Consider the following 24,477-nt stretch of genomic DNA (forward strand, 5'->3'; position numbering starts at 1 on the left):
GGGGGGGGGGGGGGGGGGGGAGGACAGTTGGCGAGGCTGTTGTGTGAATACATAGGTTAAAGGTCAATGAAGCCCGTCCCAGGACAGGGCTGAGCCTGTTCTCTCTCTTCTCAGCTCAGGGAGGTTCCCAGAGTCTAGGCTCAGCTCCAGAGGCCTCTGGGCAGGTGCTCTGACCCCACAACACCCCAAACCTGACAGAGACACCTACCTTTGCCCACAGTTTAGGACAGAAGGTGTTTACTCTTTCCATGAGGCCACAGAGAGCAGCACAGACACACACAGGAAACCCCACGTGACACAGGTTTCCCAGATGGCAGAGCCCAAGTGAGACAGCCAATCATGAAGACAGGCAGTTACAGGACGTCTCTAAGACCCCCTCTCAATACCAGACCTTCCTGCTTTAGTACCAATTGGCTGCATTCTTTCATGGGCTGTCAGTCAGGCACGGCCACCAGAGGACACACAGGAGGGGACCAGGGGCAAACAGAGTTTATCACACTCACAGGTCCTACAAACAGGAAGCTCAGGGCCGTGTGAAGCCACATGGAAGGACCAGGGTGGTCAGCAGGCAGGAGACAGGGAGCGAGGGGCAGCTGAGGACCTGGTCTCATTGGCCTTTCCCTGGGAAAGGAGGGGCAGGCAGGTGACCAGCTTTGGATGGACCAGGTGAGTAATGACACTAGCTCAGAGATGAGGGGCGTCTCCCTGTGCCGGGCACCTGGGCCTGGGATGATGAAGGCAGAGGGAGTGTGTCCTGGTGTGCGGGCCAGAGCGAGGCGGTGCTCTGGGTGGGTTAGTGTGTGTGTGAAAGGCCTGCTCCAGCCTGGGCTGTGCTGCCCTGAGGACTGGGGACCCACGAGGGGCTGTCTCTCCCCAGCAGGAAGGTCTGTAAAGATGTGGAAACATGATAAGTAGATAAGGTGATAAAATGCATGAACACACACGATGCAGGAGGTGCCTGTCTGCTTTCCCAGCAGCTGCTCCTTGCCTTGTTCTGTCCCCATTTTATGTGGGAAAACCATGTGTCCTGTATCCTCTACCATGAACCATGGAGATGGGCCTGGGAAACAGAGTCGTACCCCCAGGAATCTCCTATTCAGACCCCTGAGCATCCCAGGTACCAGCACCCAAATTCCTCTCCAGACTAGGGGTTCAGCTCCCCTCTGCTTGTCAGTTCGGGCTCAGGGTTTATTGTGGGCGTGTGTGTGGGGGCTGCAGGCTGGACACTGTGTGCTGGGCTGGGGCTCCTATAAACTCGTGGGTCTAGTGTGTGAGTTCTCTTCCCCTCCCCCATGATTCATTTCTATTTGATAAAGTAGATGAACCCATATTTATCCAGGACACAATGTGGTGGACTAGAGAAGGCTAGCTTCTATAAAACCAGATCTAACAGGTGGAATGGTCTACACCACACAGTGAATTAATCCTGTTCACCTTGGATTAGGGATGCTGGGCCGTCCCCATGAGGAGTGGACACAAAAATGTCCTTCAGAGTAACGAGGGGGCCACTTATGTGGGAAGCTCAAAGGCTCGTTAGTCTCTCCAACCAGGAAACCCAGAGAGAAATCCAAACACACAGGTTCCCTAAATGGAAAATCTCAACACTTCTCATCACACCCACCTGCATTGACCCCTCTGAATGGATGTCTTCCTGAGTATGGTGAGGCCTTACAGCGTAGACTCTTTTTTTTCTTTTTTTTTCTTTTCTTTTATTAAATTTATTGGGGTGACAATTGTTAGTAAAATTACATAGCTTTCAGGTGTACAATTTTGTATTACATCATCTATAAATCCCATTGTGTGTTCATCACCCAGAGTCAGTTCTCCTTCCATCACCATATATTTGATCCCCCTTAGCTGAAGTCACCAGCAGACCAACTGTGCCATGTCAGGGCCCTGTGCAAATCAGTGTGAGGGACCCCTGTTAAAGATTAAGAATTTAGTGACCATGAGAGCACAGCAGACACTCTCAGTAATGCACAAATCCTGTTTTTCAGTTCTCTTCAGTTGAATGGCTTTAAAATGACTCCCACATTTTTAGCCTCTTTCTGCAACAAGAAAGTGTCTCTTCTTCTTGTGATTCCAAGTTGGGCTCATCCCACCAGGTGTCCTGGTGCAGGACTGTGGATGTGACCTGTCCCCTGGTGGTCACGCTGAGCCACACAGGCTGCATGAGGCAGACATATTATCAGGATTCCCTTCCTTCCATCAAGGACTTTGGGATGAATGACTGACATCTGAGGTCAGCATTTTGATCAAAGAAGAGAATACGTTTTGAAGAAAGATGATGGGAACATCTTTTCACATTTACAATTCTTTTTAATCCAAAAAATACAGGATAGCTGCTTGGTTTAATATACCAGGTGGCACCAAAAAAGCATACACATGACTTGTATTCATTTCTTGTTATCGGTATACATTGAAAATTACAATTTTAATAGTTTTTTTTTTCCTTTCTTGATATGTGTATACATTTTTGGCACCCTCTGTATTTTCATTTTTTGTAGCTAGTTCTTTATTCTACAATCAAATTGATTGAAACTTTTAGAGAAAGTGAGTGAATATGAAGTGAGAAAACAGTATTTTAAAAGTAAGTACTGAGAGTAATACTCAATTCCTCGCTATTGTGTACAACTCCTTAAGTACACTCAGCTCATATGCCTTTGCTATACTTTTAATTCAATGTCCTAAACAATCTTTCAGTTGTGGGTTCCCTGTCAGTCCTACTTCGTGTTTTTCCCATAACTTTAGCTCACAAATATCTGACTCTGCACATGGACTGGTCACTGTGACATGAGAAGTGACCGGCACACCCATGGTGCTCCCTGACCGGTGTCTCGACAGAGCCACCCATGAGGTGTCCACCATGATTCTCACTAAATGTGGTCCACTGGGGTGTCCTGTGTCATAAAGCTTCTGACTTGTTAGTGGTGCCTAGTGGTCAGCAGCCAGCTGTGTCCCCACCTGACACAGGCCTGTCCTGCATTCGTGTCTGTGTCACCATGAGTCATATGTTTCCATGACATGTGAGCTCAGCAGGGCCACCTTCAAACCACTTGAGTGTAACCTCCCTGTGGTGTCCACAAATGGACACACATGTTAGATGGATTAGATGACGTGGGGACACGTGAATGCCCATGTAGTTACTGCACCTCCTTCTGTGACGGGTACTGTGGGCAGAGCTGGGAGTGTGAACAGAGCTCCAGCCCCATGGAACTCAGGGTCTGGGACAGACTGAGTGAGAAATGGGACAGCAGGTGACAGAAGGTGATGTTGGGGTGGCTTTCAACTTCCACCTGAAATATGAAGAGCAACAGGTTAATGCTGAAATGTAGGGAGAACAGAGGATCCTGGGTAAACAGTCCTGGAGGCTGATCCCCTGTGGGGCCAGGTGAGCCTGTGGGAAGGACGTGCCATGTGGGGCCAGGTGCACCCGTGGGAAGGACGTGCCATGTGGGAACATTGTGGGCATGTGGGGGGCAGAGAGCCTGAGCTCAGCACACAGGGTCCAGGACTGTGCTGGGGTCACTTTGTGTGAAATGTTTCCAAACCACAGGGGAGACGAGAGCCCTCAGGGTGGTTTTTCTGTTGAGAAATGAAACCAGGACACACAGGAATTCAGTGAAGGAAAGGTCCCTATCGCTGGTGACATGTCATTGTAAACAGTGCTTCCTCTTAGTTTCTTGGCTGCTGAGAACAGGAGAAATTAGAGTCAGAAAGATGATTCAAGACTTGTCCCTGGGGCAGCCGAGAAATTTCAGAGGCAATCTCTGTTCCCAAAGGAAGTTTCTTACCCACCCAGCTCCACATCTGCTCCTGGGGCTGGTCCCTGTGCTCGGTGTGTCGTGAGCGCCCCCTGGTGTCCTGAGCGCCCCCTGGTGTCCTGAGCGCCCCCTGCAGCCCAGCCCCCCTGTCCCCTGCAGGGAGGTTTGTGTCTGGGCTCACACTGACTTCCCCTCACTGTGTCCCTCGCACAGTAATACACGGCCGTGTCCTCGGTCGTCACAGATTTCAGCTGCAGGGAGAACTGGTTCTTGGACGTGTCTCTGGAGATGGAGGTGCGGCTCTTGAGGGACGGGCTGTAGTATGTGCTCCCACTAGCACATATGCGCCCGATCCACTCCAGTCCCTTCCCCTGGGGCTGCCGGCTCCAGTGCCAGCAGTAACCGCTGGTGATGGAGTAACCAGACACAGCGCAGGTGAGGGACAGGGTCTGCGAGGGCTTCACCAGCCCTGGGCCCGACTCCTGCAGCTGCACCTGGGACAGGACACCTGGGGACAAGGAGAATCAGTCTGTCACTCACGTGCAGTCACCTCCATCCCACAGACCCGCGTCTGACACCTGAGACCCTCACCTTGGGGGGCTGTCACCAGGCACAGGAGAAGACCCAGCAGTGCCATCTTCTTCTAGACCACAGCTCTGCCTTCCCCAGAGACCTCAGCCTGTGTGAGGAGAGAGCTGGGAGCTCACAGCCCCAGGAGGGTTTTACCCTGGAGCCTGAGGATAAATTTGCATGTGGGGTAGCCTGTTCCTATAAGTGGGGATTAAGTGGGGCCAGTCCCATCATGTCTTCCTGGGTCCTGAGCACATGGATTCCCTCTGAGACTGACATGGCCTTGGTCCGGGATGGGAGAGCACCTGATTTATGAGCACCTTGGAATCAGGTCACAGGACGGTCCCATCATTATGAGCTAAGGATGCTTGCTGGATAGACGAGGGGATCACACTGTTTTAATCTCACAGACTATTTAAATCAATGTGAAAGGGCATTAATATATGACACAACGTCTTCCCAAACCCAAAGGAGCACATTGAATAGACTCAGCATTTCCCAGTTGTGTAATCATAGTTTTGTATAAAATCAAAGTTTGATGTCAACTTTAATACAAAGAATGATTCCAAAGTGGAGACCAGCCCTTCTCATGACCTGGCTGAGACCCTGGGCCCTGCAGGTGACTGTGCAGGTGTAGCCTTTACTCAGAGTCCAGCTCCAGGGAACAGGCCAAGCTGGGTGAGGACCTGCCTCCCAAGAGGCCACAGCTGCCAGGCAGCAGTCACGAGGTTTTAGACCCTCTGTGTCCCTCCTGTCTTCTCATGTCTCCCAGGCAGGGCAGCCCCTCCCCAGGTGAGCCACTCAGGAAGGTCTTCCATGTTTCTTCACCAGAAAAATGCTCTGACCACCTGGAAACCTTTTCTCCCACTGACTCACAGGTTCTTCTGGACCAGCAAGTGTTCTGAGGTGGGTGTGCACAGTGTGAGCTGCGTCCTGGTCACAGGGGGTCAGTTTGTCCCCTGCCTCCCGTGATCACCTAAGTTTATGGGAGGAAGGAAATATGGAGGCTGATTTCCTGGGAAGTGGCCAAGAGCTCATGGTGGGATAAGACTACAATGAAGGGAAAACCAAAGTGCAAAACAGTTGTATCTTTCATGAAATCACTAAACTGAGGTGAAACACGTCATGGGATTTACCAGCCTGGTAAATGCTTAAACCCAGGTTTGCTTCTCTGAGTCTCGCACACACCCCAGTGTCCTAGAAACCCCTAAATGTGATCACAAATATTTTACTCTGCATGACGTGAACTGGGGCGTCTCTTACAGACTTAGGAAATTATGGAGAAGATGTGAGATTTCCTCAGGATGATAAATGTCTCAGGAGATCCCGCAATTGACACAAGTGCTGGGAGTGAGGGGTTGCTGCAGCCACGTGGGATTGGGGTGGAGTCTCTGACAAGGGGTGACATCACTGTCCTGCAGGCCCTGGGGGACACATCTTTAGGGGCCTGGGCTCCAGTTAGCTGTGACCAGCATGATGGAAAAGGCAGGAGGCCGCCTGGAGAAAGAAGCTGAGAGAACGTCTCCTCCAGCTGCTCACACCAGTGCCCAGTGCTCACCCACGTGCTCTCCACTCCCACTCCCGTTCCCCTTCCCAAGTGGAGGAGAGGACTGAGCCCCGTCCACGGCCCCGGCCAGCCCCAGTGTGCGGTGTGTCCTCACCTCCCTGAGGTGCGCTCAGACTGGACATGCCCTCCCCCTCCCTCACCTGTACCTGTGACGATACCCAGAGAAGCATTTCAGGTGAGCGCCCGGAGTGTCTCTGTGTCCCAGATTTCCGAGAGCTGTAGAAACCACGGGACCTGGACAAATGGGTCCTGCTGAACCTCCCGCATTCCTCTCATTCACACGCCAGGTGTGATCAGAGGGACAGTTGGTTACCTGCTTGGGGGACACGTTCAGGTAAAAGGTCAGGGTGACAAAGGGCCTCCCGAGAAGGGCGGGTCCAATCGTGTGCAGCACAGTCCTGTTTGTGTTGGGTGCCATGGAATGTCCTGCGTCCCCGACTGTCCTCCTTGCACCACTGTCAGTCACAGAGGGCCTGGCGCTGATAACATGTGCACAGACCTGGCATCTCCCTTGAGGACACACCGAGGTCCTTGTCATGCCGACCCTCTCGTGACCTGACCTCACCCTGTGTCCTCCACCCACACAGACCCACCTCTCACACTGCTCTCCGGCCTCAGGGCCCCACCCCCCAGGACCACTGATCGTGCTCCCACTCAGGGACCTGCCACAGGCTCCTCCCTCTCCCCACGTCCTGGAAACACCCCTTCGTTAGGTTCTCATACAGGTGAGCTCCTCAGGACGACCTGCATCATCCATCTTCCTGCAGTGCTTCTCCCACCTCACATGTCATGGTTAGATGCTAACCTGTAATAGAAAATGGATGCACACCTTTCATTATTACCAGGGTCATATTTTGTGGCAGAACGTACATCATCTAAAATGGGAGGAGGTGTGGATGTGGGAGAAGGTAAAGGGATTGGAAAGTAAAAATTCATAGTCACAATATAGCCACGGGGCAGGACACACAGTCTGGGGAATATAATCAATAATGCTGTAAAGATATTGTAGGGGGTCAGATGGGCACTTGGACATTAGGGAGACCACTTCATGGACTGTGTAGATGCCTGACCACTGCGCTGTAACCTGAAGCTGAATCACATTGAATGTCAACTATAAAGTGTTGGAGACGGATCAGCTCACACAGCGAGACTGGGAGAACATGAATCCTCCAGGTCCAAACCCACTCTTAACGTGCCTCTCTCAAGTAATAATGTTTTCTACCATTTAAAAGCATTAATTTATTTTACTTCAGTTAGAGTGTCCAGTGACTTGCAATCAAAAAAGTCCTGGCTGACACGTGCGAATCAAGAGACTCCCGGGTGGGGGAGATGAGGACGCTGGGTGGGGGCAGATCTTCGGGGAGCTGCCCGACACCTCTGTCCCTGTCCCTTCCCTGTCCCAGGAGAGGGGACCCCAGAACAGTGAGAGGAGAACAGGCAGGACGAAGAGGTCCTGGAAGGCTAATGGTGTTTTCCTTATTTTAGCATTCATTTTGTTAAGGTGTATTTTTCCTAGGAAATTACTCATTTTGGTGCAATAGGTTTATCTTATTTTACTTTTAATTTATCCTGTTTCCAGAATTGTGACAATTAATGAATAAAGGTTGATATATTATTATTTACTAAAGTCTGTGTTTTATTCAGGTTCCCACATTCAGGCTCAGTCTCAGGGTTCATCTGTCTGTTAAAGCACATACCTGTCATCCAACCAGACAGGTGAATGCTGACAGCTGGGGTACCTGTGACCATACTGGGCTGTTATGATAGGAAATTACACCAGGAGAAGAAACAGGCTGATAAAGATAATGGACACTGTGCCGAAGATAGAGATTTTATTCTGTAGTTTGGGGTGAAGCTGTTGGTTGTTCCACACACAGGAAGTGACAGGATTAGATCCCTAACTTAGAAACATCAAGCTGGTCACAGTGTGGAGGTTGCACTGGACGAGAGAGGGGCAGGAAGCAGGGAGAACAGTGAGAAGAGATGTGAGAGGCGCTCTGGCCGGAGCTGAGGTGGGGACCATGCGTTTGGAGAGGAGACGGGGTGAGAAGACCAGGGAGGGGCTGTGGTGAGCACTGCCCTGAGGGTGAAGCTGGCACAGATGCCAGAGTCAGCACTCGGGACTGTGGCTGTGTGGACACCAACAGGAGGGCTCATTTGCCACCAGGAGACTCTTTGCTAGATGCTTGATCCTTCCAGCCCATAGAGGTAGAGAAAGGACTGGGAAGGGAAGACGGAGGGGGAGTGAGGGCCCATCACGTGTGGGGCAGGAGCCGACCTGCCTCACCTCACTGATCTCACAGCCACCTGAGAGGGAGCGGTTACCCCACCTGACAGGTGAGGAGACGGACTTTCCATGTCTTTGTCTGAAGTCACACAGCTAGTACTTGGAGGGGACAGAAGCCAGCTGTGCACCTGTCTGAAGCTCAGGCACTTCCTCCATAAGGAAAGTGTCACCCCAGACTCCATTGTGAGCAGTCAGGAAGCTCTTATCAGTTGTGACCTCAGAGGAAGGGCACATGGGGAGAAGCAGAGATGTGCTCTGGGCTGAGGAGGAAGAGATTTAAAAGGCCCGAGCACAGGCATCGCATGGCTGTAGGGGAGTCGTTGTCACAGGGATCTGTTGCTGCTCGTCCCCCTGTGAAGGGCCAGGCCACCACCTCCCTCCCCACCTGTCCCCGTCCCCAGCTGCCTGCCCTGGTCCCACCCCAAACCATCTTGGGTGAGTGCACAGCAAGCTGGACCATGAGGTCATGTGCAGATTTTCCTCTAGTGAAATGACCAAGGTTCCACCCAACGCTGCAAGGACTATGTGGGTCACTCTGTTTGTCCAGGACCCCGGGTGTGCAAGCTCTGCTGGCCCATGTGGGCCCATTTGGGCCTCGGTTCTGGACTCAGAACTGTGTTAGAATCAGTCTTCATTTTAAATACCTGTGACATGGGGAAATACTTGCCGCTGCCCTATCTGGAAAATGGGAGCAGTGGGTGAGACGAGGCGTGTGAAGGGCCTGAAACAGGATTTATCTCACGGTGAGACTCCTTCCAGGGGCCTGGATTCCCATTTCGGTGCAGAGCAAGGAAACACTCTTCTCTGCTGCCTTCTAGTGTTCGAGGTGGGAATTACACCAGACTGTATGTCATCAGGAAAATTATTCTCTGCTGCCATCTCGTGTGCATCTTGGGAATGACACTCGTTTGCGTGTCACCTGTAAACGCTACCGTTCTCTGCTCCGTTTGCCGGCAGCTTTACAACAGTTACGCTCCAGCTTCTTTCTTTAGACACTTGAAGTGTCCATATCATCACCAATATCAACTTCAATTAAAAAGGGAAAAACTTCGTAAAAAATACATAAACATTTTATACTCATGGTTCATTCTTCTTAAGAAAGAAAGAAATAATAATAATAAAAGACATGGATACCTTCTGAAAATTTGATGTTTCACCATTTAAAGAATTTTCTAAGATCCTTGGCCAGAGTTTGGGATGTCAGTAGATGGTAAGATCAGATACAAAGTGATTTCGCCTTTGGGTTTGTTGTAAAAACTTGTGAGGTTTCAATAGTTGGATTTTAATTAAGTCTTGAGGATTTATTTTTTTGTGCTTGATTCACTTAATCACTACATTTAGAAAACAACCCGATTCACTCTTATGCTGCAAAATGTACTTTGATTTTAATGTACTTAAGTGTGTTTATCTAGAGTATTATTGGGTATTTCTCATCTTAAAGGGAACTCAGTATCTTTTTGTCTCTTTTTAAGTTCCCTACCTTGAATTTATTGCTATGGAGTCTGTTCACTGTACCCCTATAGGAAGGACTGCATGTCCTGGGGAGAGGGTTGTTTCATGGTTTGTTTTCTTCTGTTAGAAGTTAAACTGAGCTCATACTTTATTACACTATTTTCTCTTTGGAATGAATAGTCTGGTTTCAGGTTTGCTCTTCTTGCCTTTCTCTGCACAAGTACTTCAGCCATCACACATCTTCTCTTCGCCTGTATATTCATTACTGGTTCTTTCCATTGTGTTTACAGTATGTTCACCACTCACTAACCAAAGAAGCATCTTGTTTGGGCCATATTTTCAGCTATTGTCCTGCTATTTTTTCCCACCATCAGGTTTCCCTCCTTGGAAATGACCCTCTTACATCTTTCACTTGTTCACCACGTATTCTCTTATTCAGAGTGAGCCATCGTCCACGCCTGTCACTCAACTGAAACCCCACTGAGGCAGAATCTCCAGCAGCTACTTGTCCTCATCTCTGCACTGGTCGTCATGGTTGGTTCCTGCTTCTCCCTGAAATTCTCTCCTTCCCGGATGCCGCACCAGCTGAACTCTCCTGATCTGTCCCCTTCCCTAGGCCGCTCTTCTGGTTCCAGGCACCCCCTGCCCAACACGAACAGGCACAGTAAGGCCATACTGATCTCTCTCTCTCTCTCTCCATTTTTTAAAACTATTTTTTGGCTGCTAGCCGTGGTTTCAGATGTTACTTCCACTCAAGTCGCTTCTGTACTGTATCACCTTCTCAGACATAGTTCATTAAACTTCATCTCCATGTTGCGAGCGCCTAGCAGGGCAGTCACCACACTTCAGTCTCTTTCTGAAAGCCAAGGGGACATTAACCCCTCGGCAGGGCCCCACGTCCCTGTGTGGTACTCGTGACGTGAGTGGGGAACAAAGTCCCGGCACACAGGTTCACATAGCGTGAGTAACACAGCTTCATTTGGGAGCCGATGTCCCTCCAGAGGCCAATGCTCTGCTAAGCACAGAAGGTTATACAGATAGAATCGAATTTAATAACTAAGGAACCCAGTCCCAGAGTCAATTGAGGTGAAAAAGGCCCCTGGTTCGGGGGAGACATCTGAGCCCACGACGGTCTGAGGGGAGCTGGTCTTGCAGGGAAGAGCTTTGGAGAGGCCCGGCGTATCCCAGCTTGTACCTCGCAGAGGACTCTGTCGGATAGTGTCTTGCTCAGAGCCTCACGGAGGGTCCTAGCCGAGCGCCCAGTCAGACCACTCACAGCATTGCTCTGCAGTTCTGCTTTCATCCTCTTTTCCTTGGACTTGTTTACTTCTTAGGTGGTAACCAGAGCTTGTTTCCAGGAGTTTTTTATCTCTTAGGTGATAACCAGAACTTGTTTCCAGGAGTTTTTACCTCTTAGGCGACAACCAGAAGTTGCTTGGCTAATGTGTTTATCACCCAATTTTGCTCTGCTCAGTTTCACACAAAAACATGTTTTTCACTTCACTCTTATCCATCTCAAACATGTGTGGCCATAGTCCTGTCCCTACTAGGAAACAACTGGTTTTGCAAACCTCAATCCAACATAAGCCTTTGCTGTATTTTAAATCTTCCTCCTGAACGTACTTCCACTTGGGGGCCTGTCTCAGTCCTACTTCCTGTCTTTCCCATAATTTTAGCTCACGAATCTCTGATCTACGTATGGGCTGCTCACTGAGACATGAGGAGGGACCAGCGCATCCACTCTGTTCTCTGTCCTTGTGTCCTTTGTGTCACCAGAGCCACCCATGGGGTGTCCTCCACGGTGCTCTGTACAGGAGGTTCCATAATATCCTGTGTCATGAGGCTTCTGCATTGTTAGAGAATCACACGGGTCAGCAGCCAGCTGTGCCCCCACCTGACACAGGCCTGTCTTGCAATAGTGACTGTGTCACCATGAATCATATGTTTCCATGACATGTGGCCTCAGCAGGGCCACCCTCAGACCCAGTGAGTGTAACCTGCCCTGGGGTGTCCACAAATGGACAGACACGTTAGATGAATTAGGAGATGACATGGGGACACGTGAATGCCATGTATTTACTGGACCTCCTTCTGTGACGGGTACTGTGGGCAGAGCTGGGAGTGTGAGCAGAGCTCCAGCCCCATGGAGCTCAGGGTCTGGGACAGAGTGAGTGAGAGTTAGGACAGCAGGTGACAGAAGGTGATGTTGGGGTGGGTTTCAACTTCCATCTGAAACATGAAGACAGTAGGTTATTGTTGAAATGCTGTAGGGAGGACAGAGGATCCTGGGTAAACAGCCCTGGAGGCTGATCCGCTGTGGGGCCAGGTGTGCCTGTGGGAAGGACGTGCCATGTGGGGACATTGTGGGCGTGTGGAGGCAGAGAGCCTGAGCTCAGCACACAAGGGTCTGGAAATGTTCTGGGGTCTCTCTTTGTGGGAAATATTTCCCTACCACAGGGGAGATGATTGTGTTCAGGATGGGCTCTCTGTGACAAAACTAGGATGCTCGGGAATTTGGTGAAGTAAAGGTCCCCAGGGACTGGTGACATGTCATTGTAAACACTGTTTCTACTGTGTTGGCTGCTAGAATAGAAGACATTAGAGTCAGAAAGGTGATTCAAGACTTGTCCCTGGGGCAGCTGAGAAATTTCAGAGGAAATACATGTTTGTAAAGGGAGTCCCATCCCCACCCAGGTCCCCACCTGCTCCTGGGGCTGGTCCCTGTGCTGGGTGAGTTCCGAGCGCCCCCTGGTGTCCCGAGCTCCCCCTGCAGCCCAGACCCCTGTTCCCTGCAGGGAGGTTTGTGTCTGGGCTCACACTGACTTCCCCTCACTGTGTCCCTCGCACAGTAATACACGGCCGTGTCCTCGGCTCTCAGGCTGGTCATTTGCACATACAGCGTGTTCTTGGCGTTGTCTCTGGAGATGGTGAATCGGCCCTTCACGGAAGCGGCGTAGTATTTGTTACTTCCATCACCATTTATGTATGAGACTCACTCCAGCCCCTTCCCTGGAGACTGGCGGACCCAGTGCATCCAGTAGCTACTGAAGGTGAATCCAGAGGCTGCACAGGAGAGGCGCAGAGACCCCCCAGGCGGCACCAAGCCTCCCCCAGACTCCACCAGCTGCACCTCACACTGGACACCTGCAAACACAGAGACGTCCTGGTCAGGAAACTGTCACACATCCACTGTTTCTCTCACTCATATTCTCTCACATACTCAGAGTCTCCTGTTCTCCATAAATTACCTCTTAAAACAGCAACAAGGAAAACCCAGCTGAGCCCAAACTCCATGGTGTATCGTCTGTGCTCAGTCCTGATCACGGAATGGGGACACCTGGGGATCCCGGGGCTGGGGCTCCTGTCCCACAGCTGCAGGGTCAGGGCTGGGCTGGTTTTCATCAGCAGAGGGGCCCCTATTTGCATGTCCTCCTTCCATATAGGGAGCTCCGGGGTTGGACACCTACACACGGGCAGGGCCTCAGTGCAGGCGTGAGTGTCCTGGTTAGTTGGTGGCCATGTGAGAGTTCAGGAAAACATGATTTATTACACGTGACGGTGCTGGAGTGAGTGCTCAGCACCCATTACCTCATTTCATTTGTATGTGAGCACCCAGAACAAGTGACCGAGGTATCAATCCACCTTCATGTTGCAGAGGTGAAGCTACACACGGCAGCCCAGAGGAGCTGTGTGACGTGTCCAAGGGCACATATCAGCTGAGAGGGAGCCCTGTACCCTCCCCATGGACCCCACTGCTCCCCCATCCCACTCCAGGGCAGGGACGGACATGCCAGGTGAGGTTCCAGAACCTCTTTCCTGTAATGGGAACATGTGTGATTTTCTGCATTGTAGTATTTACCTAAGAATGTGGAGAATCTGGGTTCATGGAGATGTAATTTCACAAGTGTGACGTTTTACATGTTACTGTCTGTAAGTCTTTCCTCACCAATTGTCCATTTGTTTCCTTGTAGGAGCTTCAATGATGCATATTTGTCCACAGTAAATGGCACAGATCAGGAGGATGCAGGTCTTACCTGAATCTCTAGGCATTTTATTGGACCTGGAAGCAGGAGCACGAGTAGGAACAGCCCCACCCATTGTCCTCTAACTGGGTCATTCCCAGTGTCCCACCTGAGGGACTTGTGGTGATGCCCAGCTCAGGGGACTTCTCGTGCAGGAGACTAGCAGGCACGGAAAGAGCCACCACGGCAGGGACAAGGGACCCTGTCAGTAGTGTGGGGCTGTGACTTCACAGTGTGGGAACGAACATGTTTAACTCTTAGTGAACAAAGGAGGGTATATGTGGAGCTGCTCTGTTTTGATGACATACGGACAAGTGCCAATATCAATATATAATTGAGTGACTGATAACTAAATCTACTGGTGTGTGGACATAGCAGTGGGAAGATGTAAATGTATATTGTCAGCCACATTGTATCTAGTGAAATGTCCACATGCATGTTCCTCAAAGCAGAAAAATAAAATAACCTCTTAATTCTCCTCTGACACCTACTGGCTGACAATCCACCAGGATCCCCAATCTGTCTATATTATAAATTAGATTCCTAACTGTATTCTAAGTCGATGTCAATTCTGACAACGTCATGGTGTGTCCTCACCAGCCTGCAGCATCCCCACACCACGTCACTGCCCTGTGGAAACAGCCCCCTGGGTCTCCACCAGGACACTGAGGAGGAGGACACCTGCCCTCACCTCCCATCACCGTCAGTCCCAGACCTCAGTGTTTGCCTCCTGAGCTGCACATGCTGAGCTATACGGGCAGCTGGACAGCAGTGAGGGGTGGATGTGCTCCTCTTCCTGGGAGATGACCATGGGGTCTGGGGACACATGTGCCCCTGGGAAAGGGCCCCGGGCTGCACAACCTGTGAGAGTGCACTCGGTGTACACGTGGTGGTGGTGTCCTCGCCCCTGGGTACCTCTGGCTTCCTGACCTTCAGGGAGACCAAGGAGACGGAAATGTTGACAGGATGCTTTTCTATCCCTGGGACTTGGAGATGCTGAGAAGTTAGAGAGAGTCATGGAGCTGATGGAGAGGCTGTGGGTTTTCAGTGACCACAAGGGCCATTTACACAGAGTCTCTCTGCCTAGAAGGTCAGGAAAAATCTTCAACAAATTAATATAATAGAATAATTGGTGAAGTCAATTAGGAACACCCAACATCAGGAGGAATGCTGTTATTTAAGGTTGATTATTCATCTATGACATAGAAGTCACTGCTGTCCCACACTCATGGCTGTTACATGATTATAGGAGAGGAAGTCATCGCAGTGCCTGGTCCTTGGGAACTGTGCACGTCACCATGGTGACAGCGTATTCTTAATAGGAAAGTACAGTACGGGGGATACAGTCAGCAGGATTGTGACGACTGTGTAGTGTCAGATGGGCAGTCGCTTATTGGGGGTTCCCTCCATAATTTATATAATGTGTAACCACTGTGCTATACCCATGACACTAATATAAAACAGTATGACGTCAACTGTAATTTGATATTTAGTCACGTAGATGTGTAGTGCAGCTTGTGGAATGTAGTCAATAAAGTTCTAATAAGACAAAGAAAGGGAGGACACTTCTGTGTTTCCAGAACGTTTAGAAAACACTTTCTGCTGCGTGAATGTCAGGAGGAGGTTTAAGGAGCACGGAGACCAAACCCTGACAGGACAGCAGCCCTCAGCCAACTCCTCCCGGGACGTGAATTGAGCGCGTCCCGAGCGCCCCCTGGTGGTGCGCGTGCGCCTTTGTCCCAAAGCCCCTGCAGACAGACTGTGTCCCCTCCCCTTTATCCAGCATCAGTGTGGGACGCTTGGAGCACTAGTGCTCTGTACCCTCCTGTGCACAGACCTTTTCATTACCTGACCCCTCCATTTCATCTCTTTGGAATGCAGGCGTCCGTAACTCTTACCCTTTGCCTGCCCTGCTGTTGTGTTTTAAGAGACAACTTGTCTTCTAGTGTCACAGACAGAGAGGCTTTTACCCCAGGATAGAGCCACCAAATTATGACCCATAACTGATTCAGAGATTGTATTTGGGACTTTTGAGATGATGGTGCTCATACATTTCAGACTGGATTTCATGTTTTCATGAATGAGCATTTGAGGGGATGTTGGCATGTTGTAGCTGTAATTGGCCTGGGTCCTGGAGGTGACTGTTAGGAAGCTGAGGGAGCACTGAGAAGGTCTGAGTCACGCTTGGACTTTGTGAACGTAACATGGGAAAAGGCCTTTGTCATACTTGGTTTATTTAGGCACCAGGGGAGGAAAAGGTTTTCCTGTGTTTTCTGAGTGACTCCTGATGCATCCACAGTGTTCATAGCAGAGGGAGGCAGAGGGAGATTAGATCCAGGAGAAGAAAGTAGTGTGACCTCTGATGGAAGGTGACCTCCTCCTGGTGTGACATTGGAGGAAGAGGACATGAGAGGCAAGGAAAGCACCTCTAGAAGCTGGAAAATAAACATAAACGGTCTTTACCATTCTATTCCATCTGGGCTGCTATAAAAAGTTCCATATCCTGTTTACATTATAAACAACATTCCCCACAGTTCTGCAGGTGACAATCCAACACCAAGACCCCACATGAGCACCACTGGTGAGGGCCCTGTGCCTGGTTCACTTCCTGTGGTTTCCTGCTGTGTCCTCACAGGGTGGGAGGGACAAGTAAACTCTCTGGGTCTCATTAGAGAGGCTCTTCCTGAGGGCTGCGCTCTGATCACCTAGACCCCCAAGTCTCCACCCACTAACACAACCTCTCTGAGGTTTAGGATTTCAACACACACATTGTCAGACCACAGCGCTTCCCCAGACCCTCCAGGGCATGTGTGGTCCTGCCAACACCTTGATATCTTACAGTGAAACTGCCTACATGCTCTGAGCCCCAGAGTGTGAAGGAATAAATGTGACTAGAGTTGAGCCCCGAGTGTGAGGTAATTAGATTCAGTTGTCCTTGGAAGTAACAGGCTGGACTGAGTCTCACATCATCAAGGGTCTCCCCCTGCTGCTCCCTGTTGTGTGAGGACCCCCAGGACTCCCCAAGGCAGGGACACCCGCAGGCTGGGGTCTGAGGAGAGAAGCCTCTCAGGAACTCACCCCTGCAGGAGAGGCTGAGGGGACGGGGAGCTGACGTAGACTGTGCTTGACCTGACACACCTGTCACCTATGATGTCACCACGTGCCATGATGTTCCATCACGTGTCATGTGTGTGGTGCATGATCACAGGTGTGGAGCAGAAATTCACCCTTGAATTCTATATGTACACTTTCTCCCAAACTCATTTCCATTTTTCACAAATAGGGGAAAGTGAGAGAAAGTTATAGGGAGACACTACAGGCCAATCCCAGATCGTCCCACCAAGTGATCCCAGGTGATGCCTGAAATAACCTCCCTCACTCAGAGAACACGGAGGCTCCAGACATGCCCACTGCAAGGACAGTGACACATGACAGTCCTTTCAGGAAAGGCTTTCTCTAGTTCTTACTTGAGGACGTTTGGACACTGGAAACCTTTCCCTGAATGACTGAGGTGCCCCTGAGAGCCTCACTCCTCGTCTCAGGTTCCTGACTCTGCGTGAGGAAGTCAGGAGACTCACCGTCCCTGTCGTATCTTCAGCCCCGCACAGCTGCCCTCTCCCTCAGGGTTCCTGACACTCTCAGGATGACGTCATCTCACTGTGTCCCCTGCACAGTAATACACGGCTGTGTCATCAGATCTCAGACTGCTCAGCTCCATGTAGGCTGTGCTGGTGGACGTGTCCCTGGTCATGGTGACTCTGCCCTGGAACTTCTGTGCAGAGCTTGTGCCACCATTGCCTGCATAGATCCGTTCCATCCACTCAAGCCCTTGTCCCAGGGCCTGTTACACCCACTGCATCCAGTAGCTGGTGAAGGTGTATCCAGAAGCCTTGCAGGACACCTTCACTGAGGCCCCAGGCTTCCTCACCTCAGCCCCAGGCTGCACCAGTTGGACCTCGGAGTGGACACCTGTGCAGAGAAGACAGGAGGGGGTGGAACCCCAGTGACTGGCCCAGGTGCCCTCATCAGCAAGGGACTGGGGAGCCCCTTACCTGTAGCCACTGCCACCAGGAAGAGGACTATGAATCTCCAGTCCATGGTGAGGGCTGTGCTGTCAGGACGTCTGTAGGGGAGCGTGTGGCTGTGGGGCGATGCTCTCAGGGCACAGACATGTCCACACTTAACCCCGCCCACCTCATCTCATTTGCATATTCATGAGCAGCGTGATTCATAGCTGAAGACTTGGCCCAACTGAGAAAAGCTTGATGACACAGGACTATGATCAGTGGGCGTCTGAGGGTCCAAGTCCTAATACTTGTTATAGGATATGTGTCCCCTGCCAGGTCCCTGAATCTGTGCTGACAGAGCTCCTCACACTGAGGAACAAACGCCCAGGATGCGATCGTCACTGAGAACCCCCTTTGAATGACACGGAGACCACCTGAGCCTGTTCTGGGCTTTAACCTAAGTGTCTCAAATCGGGGGTCAGGGTGTGTCCCCAAATTTTGAAAATTTCAAATTGGTAAAACCATCCTTGTCATTCTGATTGTTGCTCTAAAGACATCTTGAAGTCATGGAAACCCCATTTTAAACTTGATTTTATTGCCCATTGTGTTCGGTAAATTCTCCCAGTAGGATATTTACAGACACTTCAGCGGTCCTTGCACAAACCTTGTTTTAGATGTTTTTATAAAGAGGAAGGAAGCCCTGGGCCCTCAGAGGAAACCCCTTCCCCTCTCCCTCCCCACCTGCTCCTGGGGCTGCAGCCCCTGCTGGTGGGACCTGAGCGCCCCCTGCAGCCCAGCCTGTGCCCTGCAGGGGAGGGTCCTGTCAGAGCTCACAGGGCATGACCTCTAGAGTCTCTAGTCCAGTGTTAAATGTTTGTGCCCTGACCTCACAATGCTCCCTCAGGGACACCACAAGCTTTGACCTCATCTCCAGAAACAGTGAATTGTCCTCCCTAAACCCCAATGACTCTGAATGTTGTGTCCATGCAAGGGCTTTATGAAACACCCAGGGAGCCCTTTCCCAGGGGCTGCCAGATGCACTAACACAGTCTTGAGTTCCGAAGCTCAGGGGCCTTGGGGGCCTTTTATCTCCCTTGGGTTCCATTGGATGAAGGTCACGTCTGACTATATCTGCAGGTGCAGACTCATGGAGCTGATAGCCCATCCACATCTGGTCGTCAGTGGGATACACTCACACACACACCCTCACAGAATCACACACACACACTCACACTCACATATAGAGGCTGGATTTTGTGTTAAGGGACTCCAAATTTCCCTTTCCTCTTTGTAGCTAGCACATGTGCTGTGTTCCCACACTGACACTCGGCCTGGGTGTGTGACCTGCTTTGACAAACAGAACAAAAGCAAACATGACTGATACTGAGGGGACATGGATTGATCCCATTGAAATAGTGTTCAGGGAACCAGGGTCTGCTGGCTCCTGTCACCCTTCCATTCCTGGATCAAGTGAACCTGATAGGAGCTTAATGAACAATTGGATGCAGTGAAGGGCTAAGTGCACAGGCACCTACTGTGTGTGAGGCGTGTCGCCAGCAGGTAAGAGGTGTGACCTCCCCTGACTGACAGGCATTGCTGTTCCCTTTGGACCCGGGACCAGATGTCCCTCAGGTCTTTAGAAGAAAACACACGGTCAGCTCCCGGGGAAGGACCTACGAGGGGTTGCTGACCACCTGCACTGCCGTCAAGGAACAGGGAAGACCTCCTGCATCCATGCCGCCCACTCTAAATAGACCCAGGTCATCACCCCAAGACCACTGGAGCCTGTCCCGGCAGGTGACCTGAAACCTGGAACTGTCAGGGCCACTGGCCAGGCCCCAGAGCAGATGGCACCACGATGTGACAGCTTTCCCAAGGTCATAGGTCGAGAGACTTGCCTTTCACTTCTTCCTTAAAATAATTTTCAAGTACACACTGTGATAATGTAGGAAACAGTTCTCTTATGAGTTAACACTTCCCACACTTACTAGTCATTGGCTGTAAGGCTGCCTGAGGAGTGCTTGTCTCTTTCTATCCACCTTCATCTCTGCGTTTCCACTATGACTCCTTTTCAACCTGTGTCCTGCTCTTATTAACTGTCTCTTTTCCAATAGGTTCTCCAGACACCAAACGCCCTCTTATGCCAGTTTACCAAACCCTGGTGACATTAACTAACCAATGTGATTGCTAGTTATGTCGGCACATCAATAGTGCAAAAGCACCAGGCTTTGTTCCTGCCGATGTGAATACCTGGTGGACTGGGGACACGTGGTGACAGACAGGGTGTGGTGTCCATGACAACACAGACGTCACTCAGCCTTTTCTGCTGCTGTATCACTCAGGCCCAGGAAATTCTACACAAGCTCAGGGACTGTACTTACCGAGAGGGGGACACAGGAGAAAACCATTCCCTGAGCACTGGAAGCAGATATGACACTGGATGTTCCTGGTGACAGATCAGGATAACATTGCAATCAAACTCTGTGGTCTGAGACCCCAGGTGGGACGTTCAATCCTCCCAAGGAGACTAAGTGACTGTAGCACTACCTTCTGGTTCCAGGTGCCTGCAAGGTCACCAGGTGTTTGGTGGCTCACCCCGTCCCCCATGTGACTCGGTTATGGCAGCTGTTCCCAATCAGGTAGCTGCCCGATACCATGTACTGAGTGTGTGTGTGTGTGTGTGTGTGTGTGTGTGCACCAAACCTGTGCACCTGCTCGACCAGGTGGCAGGACCCAGCCTTACAGCTGCCACAGGCCGACGACAGGCCATTTCACACCCGTTCTGCTCTCACACACTGACACAGCACGTGGAGGCTGGAGACACTGACATGACTCATGAAATACTTCAGATCCTGACAACTACAGATTCCGCTGTGACCCTGTCTGTGAGCCAAGGTCATTTATTTTGTGTGTATGATTAAAGTATTAAAGGGATCCCACCAAAACACTCAGGACGACGTGGACTCGGGTATCTGGCTCCTTCTGTCCCTCCACACGCCACCCTGAAAGCAGCCACATTACACATTTAGGCCCCTGTGTTCATATGTTGTGCCCCACACACCTGCCAGGTGACAATGGTAGGACGTCCACCTGTGTATCCCAAGTCCAGGTTCTTTTCAGCGCTGAGGGTTTGATTCCCACGCTTTGGAGACTATGAATTGGAAGAAGTGACCTTAAGTTTCTCCAGGGCAATGGAACGAGAGCTCCCCACCACTGTGCAAACTGCAGGACGTGAACCCCTGAGTCTCTGTGGTGCCTCAGGTACACTGACCACCCAGGAGGAGGAGCCTGTGTCGTCACTGATGAAATTGCTGCTTTTCTGTGCAGTGAACGGGACACACGGAATGTCACTCAGTCTGTTAAAAGGACCGTTCACACTTTCCATCAGATCAATGATGCAGAGGTGTCATTGGACTGACCTGTCCCCAGGGACGGGGACTGGTCTGATGGGTTTGCGGAAAGAGCTGCAAACTGTCCTTTCCTGTTTGTCCATCCTGTTCTGTCTCCTTCTCTCCTTTGCAGATGTCTTAACACTCAGCTTCCCACCCGTTCTCTCTCTCCACAGCCAGGAGTCCAGCTCTCACTACATGAGACTTTCAGGACTTTCAGAGGAAGAAACTATTGGGGTGCAGGGCAGGCTCCCCAGGATATCCCACAATGGGGTGTAACTATTTAGAATGAGTTACTGAAAAGCAGGCAGAGTAAGAAGAACAAGGAGATCCTCGAAGTGTCCTCAAGTGAAGGAAATTAATCTCCTCTGTGTAAGGGGCTGTCCCTGCTCCAAGGGTGGGCTGCAAAGGTACCAAGATCTTTATCCCAAGAAATAGAAGAAATTCTGAAAATGTGATACATTAAAATCTTCAGATGCAGAGACTGTCGGGACTTCTTGTATGGACACTGATGCCCACACACTGTCCTGGGGACAACAAGGTTGGGGGAGATTCTGCTCCAGGGACAAAAACCACACAGGGATGGATGGGACGTGTGGGGACCTGCCATGAGCCCCAAATGCAAGGGATGCAGCTCTGATGGTGGAACGAGCCCTGCAGCCTCTGGGAGACACACCGCCCTGGGGACACTGTGATTTAGACCCAGTTTAGCTCTTTTCTTGAACAGTAAGAGGGTAAGTCTGCCTCTCAAACCCGTGTGTGGTGTTTTGGGACAGTTTCCAGAGAAACCAACATGAAGGTCCTACACGTCCACACACGACTGTGGATGCCTGTGTTCTCATGACTATTAGGGGCGGGGACATACGTCAGGGCTTCTGTGTTCTCTGTCCTCCATTCTGCTTCCTGCTGTGACCCTTAGACTGTAATGCAGTTTATCTTCTCTGACCACAGAGAGGGACGTCATGTTCCAATCCACCATCCGGGTCATATTTACACAATGAAAATAAGAAAACACTACAGAAAGTTTAGTTATTTTTTATCCTCCTGGGAGTTGGTTTGCTAGCATAGAACTGAAAATCTTTCATAGATAATTAACGAAAGCAGTTCCTTCATCTCTATGTCCATAACCCTAAGTCAAAGACAGACTGTGCCCAGCTGTCGCTGTCGTCTCCTCAGCCCCGCACAGCTGCCCTCTCCCTCAGGGTTTCTGACACTCTCAGGATGTGGGTCATCTCACTGTGTCCCTCGCACAGTAATACACGGCCGTGTCCTCAGGTCTCAGACTGCTCAGCTCCATGTAGGCTGTGCTGGTGGACGTGTCCCTGGTCAAGGTGACTCTGCCTTGGAATTTCTGGGCGTAGCTTGTGCCACCACTGTTAGGGTTGATATATCCCATCCACTCAAGCCCTTGTCCCGGGGCCTGTCGCACCCAGTGCATATAGTAGTCAGTGAAGGTGTATCCAGAAGCCTTGCAGGACACCTTCACGGAGGCCCCAGGCTTCCTCACCTCAGCCCCAGGCTGCACCAGCTGGACCTCGGAGTGGACACCTGTGCGGAGGAGACAGGAGTGGGTGGATCCCCTGTGACTGGCCAGGTCCCCTCATCAGCCAGGAACTGGGGAGCCCCTTACCTGTCGCCACTGCCACCAGGAAGAGGACTGTCCATCTCCAGTCCATGGTGAGGGCTGTGCTGTCAGGACGTCTGTAGGGGAACGTGTGGCTGTGGGGCGATGCTCTCAGGGCACAGACATGTCCGTATTTAACCCCGCCCACCGCATCTCATTTGCATATTCATGAGCAGAGGGTTTCATAGCTGAAGACTTGGCCCACGTGAGAGAAGCTCAATGATACAGGACCATGTTCAGTGGGTGTCTGAGGGGCCAAGTCCTAATCCCTGATGGAGGATATGTGTCCCCTGCCAGGTCCCTGAATCTGTGCAGACAGAGCTCCTCTCACTGAGGAACAAGCCCCCCCAGGACATGGTCCTCACTGAGACTCCACCTTTGAACGACACGGAGACAACCTGAGCCTGTTCTGGGCTTTGATCTGAATGTCTCACCCTATGTCTGTCTTCAAATTTTGAAAATTTCAAACTGGCAAATTCATCCTTTTCATCCAGGTTGTTTTTTTGTTTTGTTTTTTGCTAAAGCTCATTGGGGTGACAACTGTTAGGTTTTATTAAGACAAACTGTATTCTTAGAAACTTCAATTTCAGTTAGATTTTACTGCTCATTGTCTTTGGTACATTCTCCTGATAGAATAGGATATTTACAGACACTTCAGCAGTCTTTGCCCAAATCTCGCTTTAGAGGTTTCTAGAAAGAGGAAGGAAGCCCCAGGCCCTCAGAGGAAGCCCCTTCCTTTCCCCTCCCCACCTGCTCCTGGGGCTGCAGCCCCTGCTGGGCGGGTGCTGAGCGCCCCCTGCAGGAGAATCTGTGCCCTGCATTGGACGTCCTGTCAAGGCTCACAGAACATGACCTCTAGCGTCTCTTGTCCAGTGTTAAATGTCTGTGACCTGACCTCACAATGCTCCCTCAGGGACACTTAAGGTTTTAACATCATGGATGAAATAATGAATGGATATAACTAAACCCCAACAACTCTGCAGGGAGACGTTAAGCCAGTGTTTTATAAAAGACCCAGGGAGCCCCTTCCCTGTGGCCGCCAGATGCACTGACACTGTCCAGAGTCCAGAAGGTCTTGGGAACTTTGAGGGGGGAGGGAGGCTCTTATCTCCTTAACATTCCTCTTCTTGAATGTGACATCTGGAAATTCCTGGATTGTCATACAGCCCACTCACCTCTGCTGGTCAATAAAATAGACACACACAGAGGGAATGATTTCAGGAGGAATGGACCACAAAGTGTCCTAGTCCCCTGTACTTAACACATGGGTGTGGGGGCAGAGCCCAGAGAGCAGTTTCCAGGCTCTCGGCCTCACATGGAAAGGTGCTGGCTCGGGTAGTAGATGCCCGTCAGCTGTGGCTAGATGGCCGTCAGCTGTGGCCCTTGAGCCATTGGCCACTAATATAACTGCTGCGGCTGCGTTAGGGAGGGAAGTCGAGGAGAGAGTCGGTCGGTTGGCAGAAAGCGGACAGCAGGTCACACATCGTGTGAACCCAGCCTCCAGTGAGACTATGGCAGTATGATGCCCCTACCTGAGGCTCCGTTCGTGTTCCTTTTTGGCCTAACCGTTATCCTCCGGTCTTATATCAGGAGGGGGAGCAGAGACCCCGCAGGCCTCCCCGCATGACAAAGGAGCGGAGACCCCACAGGACACCCCGCATGACAATGGACCGTCCCCCACTCTGATCCTAGGCCTGGGGTGTGACTTCTCTTGTAAATAAAACCCCAAGAAATGTGACACACGCACAGACTTGGGGAGAACCTACACCATGGCTCTGCTTTTCCTCATAGCCCA

At 50.9% G+C, this 24,477-nt stretch overlaps 1 gene segment (V, D, J or C); it reads right to left on the reverse strand.

The window, feature by feature from the left end:
* Positions 1-22,242: 22,242 nt before the first annotated feature.
* On the reverse strand, positions 22,243-22,770 carry LOC148758721 (immunoglobulin heavy variable 1-2-like). The segment is given in 2 exon segments: positions 22,243-22,606; positions 22,689-22,770. Coding segments are annotated over 2 exon segments (366 nt in total).
* Positions 22,771-24,477: the final 1,707 nt, after the last annotated feature.

This window comes from Rhinolophus sinicus, chromosome 3 (assembly GCF_057876585.1).
Source record: "Rhinolophus sinicus isolate RSI-liver-muscle chromosome 3, RSI-T2T, whole genome shotgun sequence".
NCBI lineage: Eukaryota > Metazoa > Chordata > Mammalia > Chiroptera > Rhinolophidae > Rhinolophus > Rhinolophus sinicus.